Raw genomic sequence first — 17,768 nt, 5'->3', positions numbered from 1 at the left:
TGGCTTCCCCGGGACCCGGTGGCAAGCTCTACCAAGCGCTAGGTATCTTAGGGATAAGCAAAGATCCCTCTGAGCAAACCCACAGAACATGAACTTGCCCTCCTCCAAACCCCGGAGAATCACAGTTCACATTTACCAAGGACTGGCTACGTGTCAGACACTGCTCTCAGCACCATTCCTGGATCCACAGGCCCACGTAGGAGGCATGTCCTACTATTCCGTCCCATTTTATACATGAGAAAACGGATACATTCTTGGAAAGCGAGAATTTTCTATCTCACGCAGAGTCTAGTGCAGAACCCACCTCACAGACGTGCTTAACAAAGCACCGCCTGCCTTGGGCTGAAGGGGGTGCATGCGCATCTGACGAGACCAGGAGCCGGGAAGGAAGAAGGCCTCCCCAGTGCAGGCTGACACTCCACATGGGGAGACTCTCCTTACACTTGTCAAAGCCTGCACCAGACGATCTGAAAAGAGTTTTGAGAAATAAAGATACTTCCCTTCCCCCGCAACAAGCCTCCTTCTGCCAAAAATCAAGCAACAGGAAATGAAATCTACATTTCACCAATTTCATTCAGTGAATCCCAGGATTCTCTTTCTGTGAGCTTGGAGACCAGTCTGTCTCAGCCCCTCGATTTGCAGGTGAAGAAAGGGGGCTCAACACTGGGGTACCTACTACACGTGATGCACAGCACCCAGGCTGCCCAAGGCGCAGGCACGGCCGATGGGCTGGTCCTCCCTTCCCCAGGAGGGTTTCTTCCAAGAATAACACTTAAGGAGCATTTGCTGTGGACCACACACGTTTCTAAGACCTTGACACACAGCGCATTTATCCTCACCGCCACTCCCATTTCACAGATGAAGAAACTGAGTCGGGCGGACCATCTCAAGGTTGCACAGGAGGTTCAAGCGGGCTCTCAAACCCAGGGAGCCTGGCTCAGAGACCATGCTCAGAACCCACCCTCACACTCCCTTTCAGAGCCACAGATGGGATCATCCACTTTCCTTCCACCATCCTGGAGAAAACACAAGAGCATCCCTGCGAATCATCCCTGAACGGAGCCTGATTCTTGATGAAACGACAAGAGCCAGCAAGGACTCCCAAACCTGCAGCAATCTGCTGTCCTTGTAGCTTTGGAGCTACAGGAATAGGAGAGCTTGACACAAGCAGAGGGGTTGGGAGGGGATGGGGAAGGGATGGGGCCTTTAGGACATACTAAGACAAAGAAGCAACTCCTTCTATTTCCCTGGGAAATTGCCCTCGGGCTCTGAGCCACTTGACTGCCATTCCCTTCCCCTCCCAGGGAAGGGGGAACCTGCCACAGCTACCTCCTAGCCCCTTCGCCCAGAAACCTCATGCTGTCTCAGTATCTCTCATGAAAGTAAGCGACGTGGAATTCTTTTCTTGAGTTTAAAAGGCAAATCATGATGGTGTTTTTTCCAGACATACATTAACTCCGCACTCCAGCCGGTTTACAATTCTTAAAGTACTTGATTTACAACCCAGGGAGAAAATGTTTTGAAAACCTTGCAAACGTACTTTGCATCTAAAGCTTGCCTACTCTGCAGAGCTGATCACCAGGCTTCTCAGATGAGGGGCTGGGGTCTCCTGGGAAGATGTGAGAGTGTGGGAGCAACCTCCCAAGGTGGGAAATGGGCTCCCTCCCCCTCCCCCTCCTCCTCTCTGGTAGGGGTGCAGGGCCGCAGCTAACAATGCTGGGCTCTTGCGGCGCCTGAGTGGCTCAGTCGGTTAAGCGTCTGACTCTCGTCTTGGTTTCGGCTCAGGTCATGATCTCGAGATCGTGGAATTGAGCCCTGCATTGGACTCTATGCTCAGCACGGAGTCTGCTTCAGATTCTCTCTCCCCCTCTCCCTCCTGCTCATGCTCTCTCTCAAATAAATAGATAAAATCTTTAAATTTTTTTTTTAAAAAGTGGACTCTCCACACCTGTCCACACAGTGGTGAGGAGGGGGTGACTCAGAAAAGGAAGAGGGTGGGGACCCAAGGGGCCTTTCCTGCTGCCTCCCATGGTCACAGAGCTCCCCCTCTCAGGATTGCTGCTGCACTTCTCATTCATTCATTCATTCATTCTTACTGAGCACCTACTATAGGCAGAGCACCAGGCCACGGGCCACAAAGCAGTGAGGAGTACGACAGCTCCCCTGCTTCCTTCTAATGGGGGAGGAAGGGGAGGGTATACACGGACAAATCATCGAAGCCGCATAGTTTACGTGTTCTGAAGGAAATGGACAAAGGGCCAAGACAGAAGAACGAAGAAGTGGGAGTTTGGACACTGGGAGGAGCCTTGAAGGATGTGGCAAATTCTGAATTTAGTCCCCACACAACCCATGGCCGGGTTTTAAGCAGGGAGAGCCACAATCTAGGATAAAAAGACCACCAGCTACTCTATACTCTATGCTGGTACTTCTCACCAGAATAAATAATAATACCAGTCCTGGTTTCCTAGAGCCTGCTAGGCACCAGGCTCTGTGTCGGAAGCTTCCAAATTCTACTTCTCATGGCAATCCCACCTGGCCTAGGATGCTGAAAGCTGCACTTTCTAGGTGAGAAAACAGAAGCTCGGAGAAAACGTGTAGCTTGCCCAGGGTCATCTAGCTGCCAAGTAGCAGGGATGAATTTGAACCCAAGTCCGTCTGGTCCTACAGCCATGATTTCTTCCCCTACACCTCATTTAGATACTACCTTGCATTGTTCCCAGATTATTCCAGATGTATGACTCACATGCCCCAACTAAGTCTCAGTATCTCGGTGCAGGACTTGTCATGTTCTCCGAAATGACCCACGGTCCTGAGCACTTAGGAAGCACTCATTCAGTACATCGGGTTTACTGCTAGATTAAAAGGAAAAGGAGGCATGCCAACCCCCGACATATGTTGAGTCTTTATTATGTGTTTCTAGTATGTTGTGTCTGAATATGACTACTCAGCCACAGAGCAGGGAGTGATGGACAATAAGAAGAATGAGGAAGACCACCAGCAAGTGCTGCCAGGTAGGGATGTGGGGAGGATCATATACACACAGGGCGCCCCATGGAGAGACAAGTGAATGGCAACCCGTTCTCCCAGAGCCACCCATCTGGGGGCTGCTTTGGGCCAGGAGGGGAACCTTTTCAAATTCATCCACCTCGAGGAAAGCCGTTTTCTATTTCAAACAGATGTACCTTTTAGACTAACCACAGCCCCAGATGCACTTAATATACATCTACCGTGTGCCAGGGACTGGGCTAAAGGCTCAGCTACATCACATCATCTTATTGAATCTTCTCAACAGTCTGGAAAGTAAGAACTGGTATAAGCCCCGGATGAGAGAACAGAGGTGTCAAGGAGATTAGGAACTAGGCCAAGGTCACACCATTGTCAAGCTGTGGGATGGAATGTGGAAGCGGGCATCTGGTTGACCATGGCACACAGGACACTGCTTTCCACTTCCGACACAAAATGAGCATGAGCGTTCTGGGAACCCACAGATTGGAATCTTGAGGGCCTGACAGATATGAGGCTTCCACTCCCATCCCCACTCCCCACCCACTCCCCTAGGCCCTGCCTTGTTTTGTTTTGTTTTTAATAATAACTTTATTGAGATCTAATTTACATATCACAAAATTCACCCATTGAAAAATGTACAATTCAGGGACTTCCAGTATATTCACCGAGTTGTGCAACCATCACCACAATCAATTTTAGAACATTTCCATCCCTCCAAAAAGAAACCCCACCCCCCATTAGCAGCTACTCCCCATTTCCTTCCAACCCACTCAAGCCCTAGGCAACCACTCATCTACAGTCTGTCTCTCCGGCTCTGCCGAATTTGGACATTTCACAGAAATGGGATCATACAACATATGATCTGTTGTGACTGGCTTCATTCCCTTAGTATCACGTTTTCAAGTTTCATCCATGTTGTAGTGCGCTCGTAGTACTTTGTTCCTTTTTACTGCGGAACAATAATCCCTAAATATTCCATAAATAAAATTATGGAAAGGATCATATACAATAGTCCACAAATAAGCTGAACATACCACATTTTATTTATCCGTTCATCAGCCGATGGACACTTGGGTTGCTCCTACTGAGGGCTCTTAGGAATAACGCCACTAGGAACATCTGTGTTCACATTTCCGTGTGGACGTGTGTCTGCATTTCTCCTGGGCAGGCCTGGGAGGGAAATTGCCCATCCCCATCTTAAAAGGCAGTTACAAGTTCACCGAAGAGCCCCGCCGTGAAGTCAACATCTGGCTGCTCCTGGGCCGTTTCCAGAGAATTTTATCAATATGGCCAGACTCCCCTAACGGGTAGGTCATCTGGCCGAGCCCCTCCTATTCCGGGGCCTGGGATCTTCTCATTCCCGCCCTGTACAGTGTCGTCTGGGCCAGCACAATGATAAATGCATTCTGCTCTAAAACAGATACTTCACAAATCATAACTTACAGATGCTCCGGGACTTTCATGTGGGAAACACAAACGAGACTTAGGCCGTCTGACTCCGGAGCCACTGAGGACAGGAAGCCGACAGGCCCGGGACAGCCGTCTCTCCCCCTCACGAGTGCAGGCGCGCATGCAGCAGACAGGGAATCCGTGCACAGAACGGTCCGCCCAGCTCTGCAGAGTTTGCCCGTGTTAAGCCGCATTCATTCCCAGCAATTGTTTTTCAATCCCAGCAAATCAGAGAGCTCCTTGAGGTCAGAGAAGACAACCTGCCGCCTTTCCACGTCCTAAGTAGTCCCTTGCCCAGTGTATTCACATCAGTGTCCATCCCACAAGCCTTTGTTGAGGACCTACTATGTGCTAGGCATGATGCGAGGCACGACGGGAGGTTTAAGACAGTAAGGCCGGGTTTACTAGCAGACAAGGCACCCGGCCCCAACCCTCCTCTACTGCTGCTTCCCAGGAGGAAGTGAGATGTCCTGCGTGCTGTGGGTGCATTTCTATCTGCAGGCAGGGAAGTGAACCAGCTGACCCCTCCAGGCCTGCTAGGGCTTCCAGAATCTGAAGCTACTCGAGGAACAAAGAACTCAGTGTGTGTCCAGGTGGAGAGCTCCCTGACTTGATTCATTAAAACAGACTCATGGCCCAACAAGCAGACAGCTCGCCAGAAGCAGACACATTCATGCGGTTCCGATCCTTATCTTCTCATACCTCAACTCTTGCGAAAACCTCCAGGCTAGCCTCCCTGCTCCAAGCCAACACACCAGACTGCTGGGCTCAGAGCCCCGCTGAGACCAGAACCCAGCCCAGCCCATCTAGAGGAAGAGATACGGTCAAGGTCTCCGCATTCACACTGCCTGCATCCAAACCCTGGCCCTGCTTCTGCGTGTGACCTTCACGGTCTGCAACTCAGTTTCTTCATCCAGGAAATGGGATAATAACAGGCACATTATGAGAATTAAATCAGTTAATATGTGCCTGGCGGTGTACCTGGCCCATGTTATAAGCACTCAGAAAGTATTAGCTGCTATTACTATTATTAAATATTATTATTACTACCCCAACCTATCTTGCCAATCTTGCTTCCTACTGCATCCCAGCACAAACCCTGCATTCTAAGTAATCTGGCCTGCTCACCCTAGAATCCCCTTTGCCTGAAATGCCCCATATTTCAGTCTTCTGAAACCCAAATCAAGGATCATCTTCAACATCATCAGCCCTCCCTAATCTTCCAGAATGCCACAGCCCTTTCTCTCTATTCCTTTCCTGAACAGTGCAAAGAAAACTCTTCCCCCAGGAAAAGAATCACCCCCATGGCGGATCTTCTGACACCACGAGCAAAGTATCACGCCCAAGTCCAGAGGTCACCGGTTGTGCAGCATAAGGAAGGTTCTCCATTTCTCTAGCAGCAGTGGGTTTCGAAATAGACCACTTGACCCTCCAGCTGTATGAGCCTGGGCAAGTTACTTAACGACCCTATGCATCATTTTGCCCATCTGTTCAATGGGTTTAACTCAAGTGCACACCTCTCGGGGTTGTTGTGAGTGTTAAATGAGAGATGTCTGGAAAGCAGTTAGCACAGCGGAACACACACCAAGCTTTCAAAAGTGTCTGCTGGTAGTAATCACAGTAGCTGTGGCCATATGAGGAGGGGGTGTCCCTGTCCAGAATCGAATGTGATCGAACAAACTAAGCTTTAGTAAGCTACATTCCAACCGGAAAATCACCTGATATAATCCAGTCCTGTACCAGGCACTCAGACCAGGTAACTGCTTACTGCGTCTTCCACCAGATGGGTAGTTCCGTGGGCCTCGGTCACTCCTGTGTCCCAGCATTTTAACGTGGAGAGCAGCATACAGGAGATGGTAATAAATCTTGCAGCCACACAGAACTAGTTCAATATCTGTAAGTACATTTTATCTTGGCTACTAGACTACAAGCTCCTTAAGAGCTAGCATCACGTCTTGCACTAGTAAAGATTAAATGAGCGATGCAAAAAATACCAAACCGAGAATCAGGTTGCTTAGACCCAGCTCAGTCACTGGGTTATTCTGGAGGATGAGGGAGGGCAGATGATGTTGAAGATGATCCTTGATTTGGGTTTCAGAAGACTGAAATATGGGGCATTTCAGGCAACCCCGGAGAAGTCCCTTAACGCTTCTATGCTTTATTTTTCCCATCTCCGGGATGAGAAGTCTGCACCATGTGTTGGCCAACGCATCTTACTCCCTGAAACTGGGTTCGGGTCTTCAGTGCAACATGGTACCTGAGCCCCTGCAGATGACAGCCATCTGGCTTAGCAGGCCAGCTTACAATATGATAGCACCCCTCATTTGCAGTCTTCCAGCACCAGGCAAGGAGTAACTTTGGGCCAGTGCTTAAAACACCCATTTTTGGTCAAATCAGTTCATTTGCAGAGTGAGGATGCCCCATCACCCAAGCTAGAGCTCTGGTACCCCCAGGCACACCAATGGCAAACTGGGGGCACACTCTGCCCACTGGTCCTGCACCTCCCATGTCAGACCCCTCCCAGAGACCTCACCTCCTGTTCATACCACACAGCATACTGCTCACAAGAGATACTTGGTGCAGAGGGAAAGTTGAACTTGGCCCTTGGTGGGGAGGTGATCACATGACACCGCTCCTCAAAATGTTGTTTGTTTTTGGGTTTGGGTTTTATGGCAATAGTTTGCACAGCCTGAAGGTCCAGGCAGTTTGGCTCAAAGAAAATGCATGCCATGTTATGCCACAGGGGCTCCACTCAACAACGGCCCGGCCCAAAACTGTATCAAAACAAAAGTTGTGCAAGAAACAAAGCCCAAATTCAAGGCTTTAGAAATGCATTCAGATCCTATCAGAATCTGGCTGATGGTCTTGGCTTCTTATGGTTGCACTTTTCTGCGAACCTCACATTCCCTAATTAACCTAAAAAGTGGGTTCTTTCCCTACCATTCTCTGAGTGATAGCATGCTGATTTTCCAATGCACCATGTCTCTCTGATGGTCTTAAAAATCTAAGGGAAGGTCTACGTGAGATGAGAAAAAAAATTCTGCTAAAAGAAGGAACTAAACCAGCTAATTTCGCCTCTTGAGGCTTTCTATCAATTATTTTATTTAATTATTACACAAGTCCACGAAACTGGTACTATCGGTAGCCCATTTTACAGATGAGGAAGCTGAGGTTTCAAAAAGTTACAGAGCACGCACCAACTCACGAAGCTAGTGAAAGGTTGGGATTTGAATGTCCGCCAGGACTCTTAGCCCTTCTGCAAGAGTGCTTCCTTGTGGGGTGTGTTAATCTCTGGAACAAGCCACTTGGAGTCCTTGTGTCACGGACACCCTCCGGCAGTGGCCACAAACCACATTTGGGAATTCGGAGAGGAGTGTGCCTGGACTAGGCCAGGCCGAGGGCCACTCCAAGCTCCTGATCCTGCAACTCTCTTCAGAAGTGGCTTTCACAGAACACAGAAGATGATGCTGCATGGTGCTCTGTTTGATTCAGAAGGCCCTTCCAGATGTACAATTAAAAGCCACAACATTTTCATTTTTAAACACTTCTCTGCCTCTGAGCTGCTTTCAACGGGAGTGCTGATCCCACAGCATCTCATGCCCGGGACACCAGCCACCAGCGTTGGCAAAGCGGCTTAAAACCCCTGCTCCTCTTGAACGGTGCCATATAAGACATGGCAATGAAAAAGACAAATGACATGAAAACGTCACTTTGGAATTCTACCCAAAGCCCGAAAAGTCAGACCTGAGCGAGTGCTCTCTCGATTCTCCTCCACCACACCCCGAAAGCAAGTTGTAGCTATTCACTGCATCCTTAGAACCAGAAGAAAACTCCCAAGTTCATACTTCAGATGACAATGTCTTGCTGCTCTTGACAGATTCTGAGTCACCAAGTGTTGTACAGGGTAGAACGACTTGCTGACCAATTTTTTTGTGTGGGTTTGTTTTATTTTCTGTTCAGCCAGGCACAGGGAATTTTCCACCTGACAATTCCTGTTTCTCACTTAAGTTCTTACACCATCTGTGAGCACTGTGCTCAGCAGGGGGAGGACTCAAGGCCAAGGAGGGCTTCCCATCACCAAACCTCAGTTTTCCCATCTGGTTAATGCAAGCCTTTCACCAGATGATTCTGCTAAGGTTCTCAGCTTATCTATGGAATAGAAAGCAGTTTGAGGATTGCCAGCTTCTGAGCCTGGATCTGCTACCAGATTCAAAATCTTTACATAATTTTTTAGTAAAACAAGAGATTTGGCTGAAATTAATAGCACAATGGGAAACGACCAGGGCTGGACAATAACAGAGCAGGACTGGAGTCCCCCGGCGGAGAAATGAGCCTCTCCCGTTCTCAGGGCGCCCCCTCGTGGTCCTTCGACTAAATCCCGACGGAATGTTCAGAGTTTCTGCAAATAAAGGGAAAGACACCCACCAAAAGAGAAAGGCAGGCTCCCGTCTACTGATGCAATCCCTTTCACTCTAACCTCGTCTGTGGATCAGACAGCGAGACGAATGCCTGACAGGAAGCCCCAGTGAAGCTCAAAAAGGTGTCTGCCATAGACAAGATTTCATTCTTTCAAACAGTTGGCGGCAGCTCCCCAGCATTCAGGCTTCTGTGTCCCCTGGCAGATCCCAGACACACCCTTGCCACTCAACCTCTCTCAAGCTCACATCCTCAACCTGCAGCTCCGACCGCGTCTGTTTTTCATTATTCTGCTTTCCAACTTCCCAGCGCGATTCTTCAACAGCTATTAAGACAACACGAGCAAGGACCTAGGCTTAGTTCTTGCTTTTTCGACATCCAGCCTGGGGAATATCACCTCAGAAGAAAAGCATGAATGAAGTGCACGTTTCTCAGCCTCTTCTTCCGCAGACCTGAAAGTCTGTTCCTCAAAGGACATGTCTACAACCATCTCCTCTTTAAAACGCTCAGCCTACGAAAAAATGGCACCTGCCCAGAGTGAATTCTTAACTACTTGCTATCAGATTTGTTTATCCGAGACAGCTTTAAAACTACAATGTACAATGTCTCAAATTTCCAATTAACCTAGACAGACTTCTTTTTTAGGCTATAGAATACAACTGGATCAACCCAAACAATGAAGCTTAGGATGAGGGAGTTATCCGGGTATCCAAATATTTGAGAATTCGGGGCTAAACCTTCTGATTGGGGCCCCATTTTCTCCACAGAACGGTCCCTGTACAGATTGAAAAGAAAAATGCCAACATCAACCTACCTACCACTTCATTCAACAGTTCATTTTGCTTTTACCCTGTGGTCATTCGTTAAGTTTATAAGCAACCCTGGGCCCCGAAACACCCCCAAAAGTGCACACGAGGCATACCATAATTAGTTCCTGACTTTGGCCCTAAATCGATTAACATACATCTGATATGCTTCAAATCAAAGAACCATGTTGATTTTCTGCCACACACCACACAAAATCTTTCTGCAACAGTCAGTCACTTTGAACCCAACCCTCTGGCCACAAGCAGTGTGGATTTCAAGGGCCTGTTCCCCAGAAAGGAAAAGGACAACAAGCCAAGTTGGGGACACGGAGAGACCCCAAGGTACTCCAACCGCTTCCAAATGGGGCTGGGACCCTGGCAGGGTTTCAGCTGTCACAAAGAGTGGGGCAGCTGGCCCAGTCCCCTAAAGCAATTCAGCAGCCCTGCAACCAGGACCTGAAGGGCAGTGGGGTCGGCTGCAATTCAGCATCTGTGTGGCTACCCATGCCCTGGGCATTTTAGTCCTCCCCGAAGCGGGAGGTGAACTGTCACAACCCTCAGGCATGCAGTAGTCTTTACTTTTGCTCCCTAACCTTCTGTCTTAAAAAACAGGCGGGAGTCCACCCTCCCTTGCAGCTACAGCAGCACCGGGGTGATGGGGAGTAGGAGTGGGAGGGTGGGGGTCGCCCTCACGTACAGGACACGGGACTCCGGGGACCAGCTCCCCGCTGAGGATGTGGGTCTGTTCGGAGTTAGAGCAATAAAGCATTCCAGGGCTTGGTCTGAATGCGTGCCCGCGAGGGAGACCTCCACGGTCCCAACGTTGCAAAGTGTTTGCAAATCATAAACACTACTTTGCTGCTGGGAGAAAAACCCCCAAAATATGCGCAGACAGGATGTAACAAGTGTTCCGAGAGAGAGACACGCCTGAGTCACGGGGAGCTGGGGAGAGAGTGAGGAGTCTGTCTGGGGGTTCCCGGGAAGCCCCTCTCGGACAAGAGAGTCTCGGAGCCCCAGCCCCCCAGCCGGCGCGCCCTCGGTCCGCAGCACCGTCTGGCCCTCGCCCTGGGGGGCGGGGAGGGGGTTCCCCCACTCACCACTCGACCCGAAAACCTCTCGGTGGCCCTCTTGACTTTGCCGTAGGTGCCTTTGCCCAGGGTCTCCTGCAGCTCGTAGCGGTGCTTCAAGTTGTGCTTGTGGTGATGCCGCTTCACCCCGTGCGGCTTCCTGGGCTCCGGGGCCGCCGCCGCCGCCGCCGCCGCCGCCGCGGGGGCTGCGGTGGCCCCCGCCACCACCTCCGGGGGAGAGCCCGGAGCCCCCGGCCGCAAGTCGGGGCCGTCCCCGGCCGCGGGAGCAGCGGCCCCCTCCATGTCGGAACGCAGGGCGAGCCGGGCTGGAGAGGGCAGGACTGGGCACAGCGTTCGCGGTGTCGGGGTCCCCGCCGAGGAAGCCGGGGCGCGCTCAAGGTCGCCCCCGCAGCATCGGGGAGGCGGCCCGATCCCGCTCGGGCTGCGGCTCGGTCACTGGCGGCGGCGCAGACTGCACATCTGGCGCCCCCGGCGCGCACGGTCCGCGCACCGCCCCCCGGCCGCGGCGAGCTGCGGAGCGTCGGGCGAGGTGGCGGCGGTGGCAGGGGAGGCGGCGGTGTTTGCAGGAGGGAGGGGAGAGGGGTGGCTCCGAGCGCAGGCGGGGGAGTGTTATGTGGGGCGCCGCGCCCCCCGACCCCTCCCCGGGCGGACGCGCAGACGGGGCGGGGGCGGGGGCGCCGAGCTCGGCCGGCCCCCGGGGGAGGGGAGCGAGGGGCGGCGTGGCCGGGGCTTCCCCACCTCCCCGCCGCCACCCGGGGCCCGGGGCCACCCGAGCCGGGAGGGGGATGGGTGCGTGTCGCGACTCGCCCTTTGTGCCGCGCGGGGTAGGCCGCAGTGGCGGCCGGGGGGGGCTTTGTCCTCGCTCGGCCGGGACCCGGACCCGAGGCTTCCAAGCCGGGGCGCCCCCTCCCCGGGCTCGCCCGCCGCAGCTACCGCGGGCCCGCCGTCACCGCCGTCTCCTGCTCCGGCCGCTCGGCCTCCCCGCCTGCTGGCGCCCGCGCGGCGGCGGCGGCGGCCGCGGCGGCTCGCCGAGCCCCGGGGCTGGAGAAGCGGGAGCGCTCCGAGCCAGAGGCCGCCGGGACCCGCTCGCGATCCGGCCGGGGGCGCCACGGGCCCGGGCACCCCTTCATTTTGTTTTAGGTGTCGCCGCGGCCGCCAGGCCGGAGACGGAGGAGAGGCTGGGGGAGGGGAGCAAGGCGGGTGTTGGGTTACAGGCGGTGAGTCACGGCCCCTCCGCCGCAGTGCGCACCCCTCCCGCCCAGCCGGGGCTGGCACCCCGCCTCCGAGGCCCCCTCCTCCGGCTGGGGCGGCTGCGCTCCGCGGAGGACCCCAAGAGGGGCGCCTCGACCCCGGCCCCGCGCCCTCGCCGAGGAAAGGCGGAGGCGGGGAGGAAGAGAGGCCCAGAGGCTGAACCTGGGGTCCCGCCGCCGACTGCCGGACCTCCGACACCAGCCAGGACTCTGGCCGCCGGGGAAGGGAGAACAGTTGGGGGCGTGGACGACGTGGGGCGCCCACCGTGTCCGCGACGGCTGCCTTCGGAGGTGGGCGAACCGGGGACCTCAGAGGGAGCAGGGCCCGGAGCCTTCTGAGCAAGAGGCGACTCGCAGGCCTCTTTGGCCGCCTTGGGCCTTGGGAGTTTTACTTGAACTGAAAGGCCCGGATCCCGGAGTTGGTAACGGCGCCTGTACCCCACAAGTTGGGGGTCAGGCAGGAAGGGCGTCCGACAGCGGTGAAGCAGCCCCCTCCACCACCACCACCACCACCACCACACACACACCTTCTCCTCGGAAGCTTCAAGGCAAGAGAAAAAGAGGCCTTAGGGAATTTTTTTTTTTTTTTATAATGGTGCTGTAGACTGGGATAGGAAGAGTGAGGGATGAAGAATGTCTGGTGCCTGGTTCTCTTTACTTTTTCACCAGGGCGCCCCTCTCGACCTTCCTCTGCAGCTCTCAGGTCCGTCCCTTCTGCATTCCTGCTGTCTTCACTCAGGTCTCCCCCTTATCGCCTTATTCTGGACTCCTGCGACGGCTTGTCCTGCCCGTCAGCCCCCTCCCTGCTGCTGGAGAAACGGCCTAAAATGCTGCCATCACCATATCCCCCACGCCTGTGCCTCGGCCATACTCTTGCCCTCGTCTGTCCTGACCTCTCTCCTCCGGTTGCTGACATAAACCCTCTCTGCCCCTGCCTGCCTTCTCCGAGAGCACACTGCTTATTGCATAATACAAAGACAAAGGCCATGTCTATTCAACTCCTATGCTGTCCTCCACAGTTGCAGGGCCTCCCTGCCCCCATCCTGAAAGTGAATTCTTTTTTGTTTTGTTTTGTTTTGTTTTGTTTATAAAGTCTGCAGACATTGTGCATGTAAATTGAAGAGTCGGGGTGAGCAAAGTGCGGGTTGATTCTGGCTCCCCGGTGGACAGGCTGTGTGACCTTGGCCAAATGACTTAACGTCTCAGCACCGCTGTTTCTGCTCCTTAAAATAGGGAATAGCAGATCTGTTTTACAGGTAAACGGACTGTGTCTGTAGTGGGAACTGAAACTGTTCACCAAGTATTTCCTTGTTCTTTCCCTCCTGAGGGATGTGGTAGGAATCTACTACCCTATATGACTTACTTAGGCCAGTGGAATGAGAGCAGAAGTGGTATGCATTGCTTTCAGGGAGAAACTTCTAAGGGCCAATGGGCAATCCCAAAAGTTCAATCTTGGCAATCTTATATTGTCAACCATGGAAGTGCAGCAACAGAGCCTCCCCCAGCCAGTGTGGGGCTCTGTAAAGATGACTGAGCAAGCCCAACTAGCATGCATTAGAAAAGTAGTATGAGCAGATTTTACACTTGTGTTGTGTTAAACCAGTGAGATTTGGGGGTTGTTTGTTACAACAGCGTAACATTGCTTATTCTGGCTAACAGTGTTGTTCCCAAATGCTTGGGACTTCATCAGTATTTGTTGAATGAATAGCATTCTGACACTATTCTGATATTATTCTGATACTATTTTATGATAGTATCTGATACTAAATGATAATAATAAACCCTCTGCTGTAAGGTGGCTGTGATGGTCCCTATTTTCAATTAAGGACACCATCTCAGAAAAATTAAGTAATTTGCCTGAAATCGCACAGGTCATAAATAGCAAGGCCAGGGTTTAAACCCTACCTGTGCAGTTCCAAACCTCACGCTCTTCCTCTTCTACACTTGCCATGCCACATCTCCTTAAATGGGAAGGATGGAAACACCCAGTACAATGCCTGGCACACAGTCGTGCTCAAGCACTGGGAGTTCCTCTCCAGACTGAATTCCTATAGCATTTATAATTGGAGCCACACTTTAGCACAATATTATCGTGCATTGTGCTCAAGTGTTTTCACATAGATAAAGCATTTCCTCCGACAAGATCCCAGGCTGCTTGATTAAGAGCTTGAGCTCTGGCGTCAGACTGCCTGAGTTCAAATCCCTATTCTGCCACTAGTAACTGACCATCTTGGACAATTCTTTTCTCTCTCTATGCCCCCCTTCTCTCATCTTCAAAATGGCAGGTGGTATTAGGGGTGCTAACAATAATATGCGTGAGGGCTTGTGTGAGGATTAAGGGATACAATATATGCACTCAATAAATCATGGCTATTAATATCATACTTGTTTTTATTACACTTATTCTTTATCTTACATGACTCCTACTGGCATTGAGGCAATTATAAGTCATTTAATCATATTACTTACTTGATTAGACTCTGATTTCTGGCTTCATCCTCATTACGGGACAGAGGTAATAACATCTGAAGTTAGAAACATGACATCCACACTGCCCTACAGCTCATATTTACATAAGGCTCATTATTTGTTCTTTATTATACTTTTCTATTTTCAGAGCAATTTAAAAGAAAGTGTGCTTGCTTTCTTGAGAAATATTTGTTCAGAAAACAGTAATACCAGGATCCTTTATCCACCATCTACTGTCTGCCAGGACCTTTATATGTATTGCCTCTAATCACCATCATAAAACTGTAAGGTGGACGTTATGAGCCCCATTTGGCTCTTGAGAACAGGGAGCTCAAAGAGGTTAAGGTGCCTATGACCAGGAAGTAACTGCCCGAGTCAGAATTAGAACCCAAGTCTCTGACTCAGGTTTTGCTCTGACCCCTATTTTAAGCTGCCCGACATCCTAGTTCATATCAATGAATGCCTGTGCTTTGGTCGACAATCATTTTCCATTTTTCTAGATGAGGTTTTGGAAAACTACCTAAGATCGTGACTTTTTTTAAGAGAGAGAGAGCGTGCACGCATGCGTGTAAGTGGTGTGGGAGGGGCAGAGGGAGAGGGACAAAGAATCTTAAGCAGGCTCCACACCCAGCACAGAGCCCAATTCAGGACTCAATCCCAGGACCCTGAGATCATGACCTGAGCAGAACGAAACTAAGAGATGCTTAACTGACAGTCACCAAGACGCCCCAGATTGTGTCATTTCTAACGTAAGTATATTGTCTGCTAGACATCTTACACTAAAGAACCACCTGAGAAGGTACGTATTCTTCACTGTGGCAGAAGACTGCTAGCTAACCTCCGAATAGCCATGCCTGTCTTTCCGCAGGGGAGCTGACAGACAGCTGCTCAGCTGGGGATATATTTCCCAGCCTCCCTTGCCTCCAAGCCTGGCCACATGACTAGTTCTCTCCAATGAAATATGAGCCAAATGATGTTCACTTCTTCCTAGGCCAGGGTGTTTAAAAATTGCCTACCAGGAAACCGAGGCCTCCAAGGCACCGGAGGATGGTGGAGCCACTAGATAAAAGAAGCTCGTGCCCCTGAATCTCATTGAGGAATAAAGCCACCCTCGGGGCAGGACATTGGACTGGCCCATGAGTGAGAAATAACCTTCTATGAAGTCCCTGAAATTAGAGGGTTTATTTGTTACAACAGCTAATACTGCCCTAATACATACAGCTTACACTAAGTCTGTATTTACGTAGGAAAAGCAAAATGGAAGACGATCACAACCATCTGAAGAGTTAGAACCAAAAATGCCACGTGTATGTTTTCTGTCTACTTGCTGACTTAAGGAGAAAGCAAATTATTTCGGGCCAGAATTTTTCTTTTAGTTTTTCCTGGATTACGTGTATCAGAGATCAAAACAGAAAGCTATGTTTCTTCCCCTGCTGAGCAGCTAGAGAAACAGAAGGGTGGTTAAGAGCCTAGTTTCCAGAATCAAAACCAGCTCAGTTCAAATCCTGGCTCTACCACATTCAAGGTGTGCGATCTTGGGCGACTTGGTCTTTTTCTCTGTTGTCTCACCTTGCAGATGGGGACATTAATAATGCCCCACTCAAAGGGCTTTTGTTAAGGATTGATTGGGTTTATGCAATAAAAAGCACCAAGATCAGCACGAGGTAGTGGTGACACCCCATAAATGTCAACTGTTATTATGACTTGCCACCTTCCCTATTCTACATTATATTCTCTTTTGTGCATGCAAGCGTACAAGGGAAGGCCAGGCACAGAATCATGAGCAGAATCAGTTGCTCTTACAAGTGTTCAACCAAAGTAATCCAGACCGAGCCTTCATTTGCAACATGTCTCATCTATTTGGTGACTGAGAGGGCAGAGGACCCTGCTGGGAAGGAAGAGCATCAGTCTGGGCCTCCACCATAGTATGGGGACAACCAACAGGACAAGACAGGGTTTCTAGCCCCTGCTGTCCTGGGGGATGCCACCCAGGGCAGGTGCCTTCACCTGTCTGTGGAGTGACATCACCAGGCAAGATGCCCTCTGATGACCCTTGGGGCTGACAACTCCTGATTCCTTTTGGAGATGGCAGTTTCACACTCCTTGCACGTGTCTTCTTCTCCCTTCTTTTCCCACGTGGGCAAGCAGATGACTTCCAGCAGTTCCATTTGCTTTGTTTTCTCTGTCCTAAACATTGTACTGAAAAATAAGATAGCTTGTCCCGAGGCAATAAAACAGTGGGGAGGCATTGGAAGGTTCTTTTATGGAGAAAAGAAACCAAAATGTGATCAGTTCCCCATCCACAGGAGAAGCACCAGCAGGACTCCCCCAGAGCGGGAAACACCTTCCCACCCCTGGAAAGGGTGACTGCCAGAAAATCGAGAGTAAACATGTCCCATGCAGGGATGCACTGGGGTCATGTGAGAGAATAACTCTAATTGGCTACAATGGAAGAGACTTTGGGTTTTGTGGAGGTTAAATTGGGGGGGGGGGGGGTCCAGGCGGGGTGGGGGGATGTAAAGAGCTCATTTCTACATGTTGCTCCCTGGATGGGTGAATGCACTCAACCGTATTAGCTAAGTGCTTACCATGGGCCCATCACAATTCTAGGTACTGGGGATACAGAAGTGAACAAAAACAAAGTCCCCGCCTTCATCAGGTTTACCGATAAACAGTGAGCCATGGACAAATAAATCTATTACCTGTCAGGTAATAGTAAGGGCTGGTGAGAATAGATCAAGTTAAAGAGGCAGAACATGTTGAGAGTGGTAAGGAGAAGACTTTCTGACAAAGTGACACGTAAGCAAAGGCCCTAAGGAAGCGAGCGTGTGTACAGCCTGGATATCTGAGGGATAATACGCACATCTGGGGAAAGAGCCTCCCCAGCATAGAGACTCATAAATGCAAAGACCCTGAGGCAGGAATATGCTTGGCATGTTCATGAAACAGCAAGCGGAGTGAAACAGGGGAGAGTAGTAGGCGTTGAAGCCAGAGAGTTACCAGAAGACCAGATCCTGTCGGCTCTGTGGAATGATGAAAGAACTCTGGGTTTCATACTGAGGCAGGCAGGAAGCCATTGGTGGATTCTGATGAAAACAGTGACATCCTCAAACTTGGATTTGAAAAGTCTGCCCCCAGCCATTGTATTAAAAATAGACTTGGGGAGGGAGGGAAGTGATGGGGGCATGGGGCTCTGAAAAAGGCTAAGGGGCTCTGACAGGAACTACATACAACACCTTACCTTCCTCAGTGCCTTCCCCCTTGTGCTCACCGCGGGTCGTTCC

At 51.1% G+C, this 17,768-nt stretch overlaps 1 protein-coding gene across 2 annotated transcripts in view; it reads right to left on the bottom strand.

Moving 5' to 3' along the window:
- NUAK1 (NUAK family kinase 1) overlaps nucleotides 1-11,345 on the bottom strand; it is a 72,304-nt gene extending 60,959 nt beyond the window's left edge. The window contains exon 1 of one of the 2 annotated variants that reach the window (XM_025882590.2): nucleotides 10,775-11,345. In XM_025882590.2, coding sequence (XP_025738375.2) covers nucleotides 10,775-11,047 — 273 coding nt within the window. In that variant the 5' untranslated portion in view covers nucleotides 11,048-11,345. Of the gene's footprint in view, nucleotides 1-4,449; nucleotides 4,594-10,774 lie in introns of those variants that run through there. The other variant, XM_073900354.1, reaches the window with a different exon arrangement.
- Between the last annotated feature and the right edge of the window lie 6,423 nt (nucleotides 11,346-17,768).

The sequence above is a fragment of the Callorhinus ursinus genome, unplaced genomic scaffold, assembly GCF_003265705.2.
Source record: "Callorhinus ursinus isolate GAN/ISIS: 27379988/994484 unplaced genomic scaffold, GSC_fseal_2.0 scaffold14, whole genome shotgun sequence".
Taxonomy (NCBI): Eukaryota; Metazoa; Chordata; class Mammalia; order Carnivora; family Otariidae; genus Callorhinus; species Callorhinus ursinus.
Note: the sequence above shows the minus strand (reverse complement) of the source record. Positions and strands in the feature narration are given on the sequence as shown.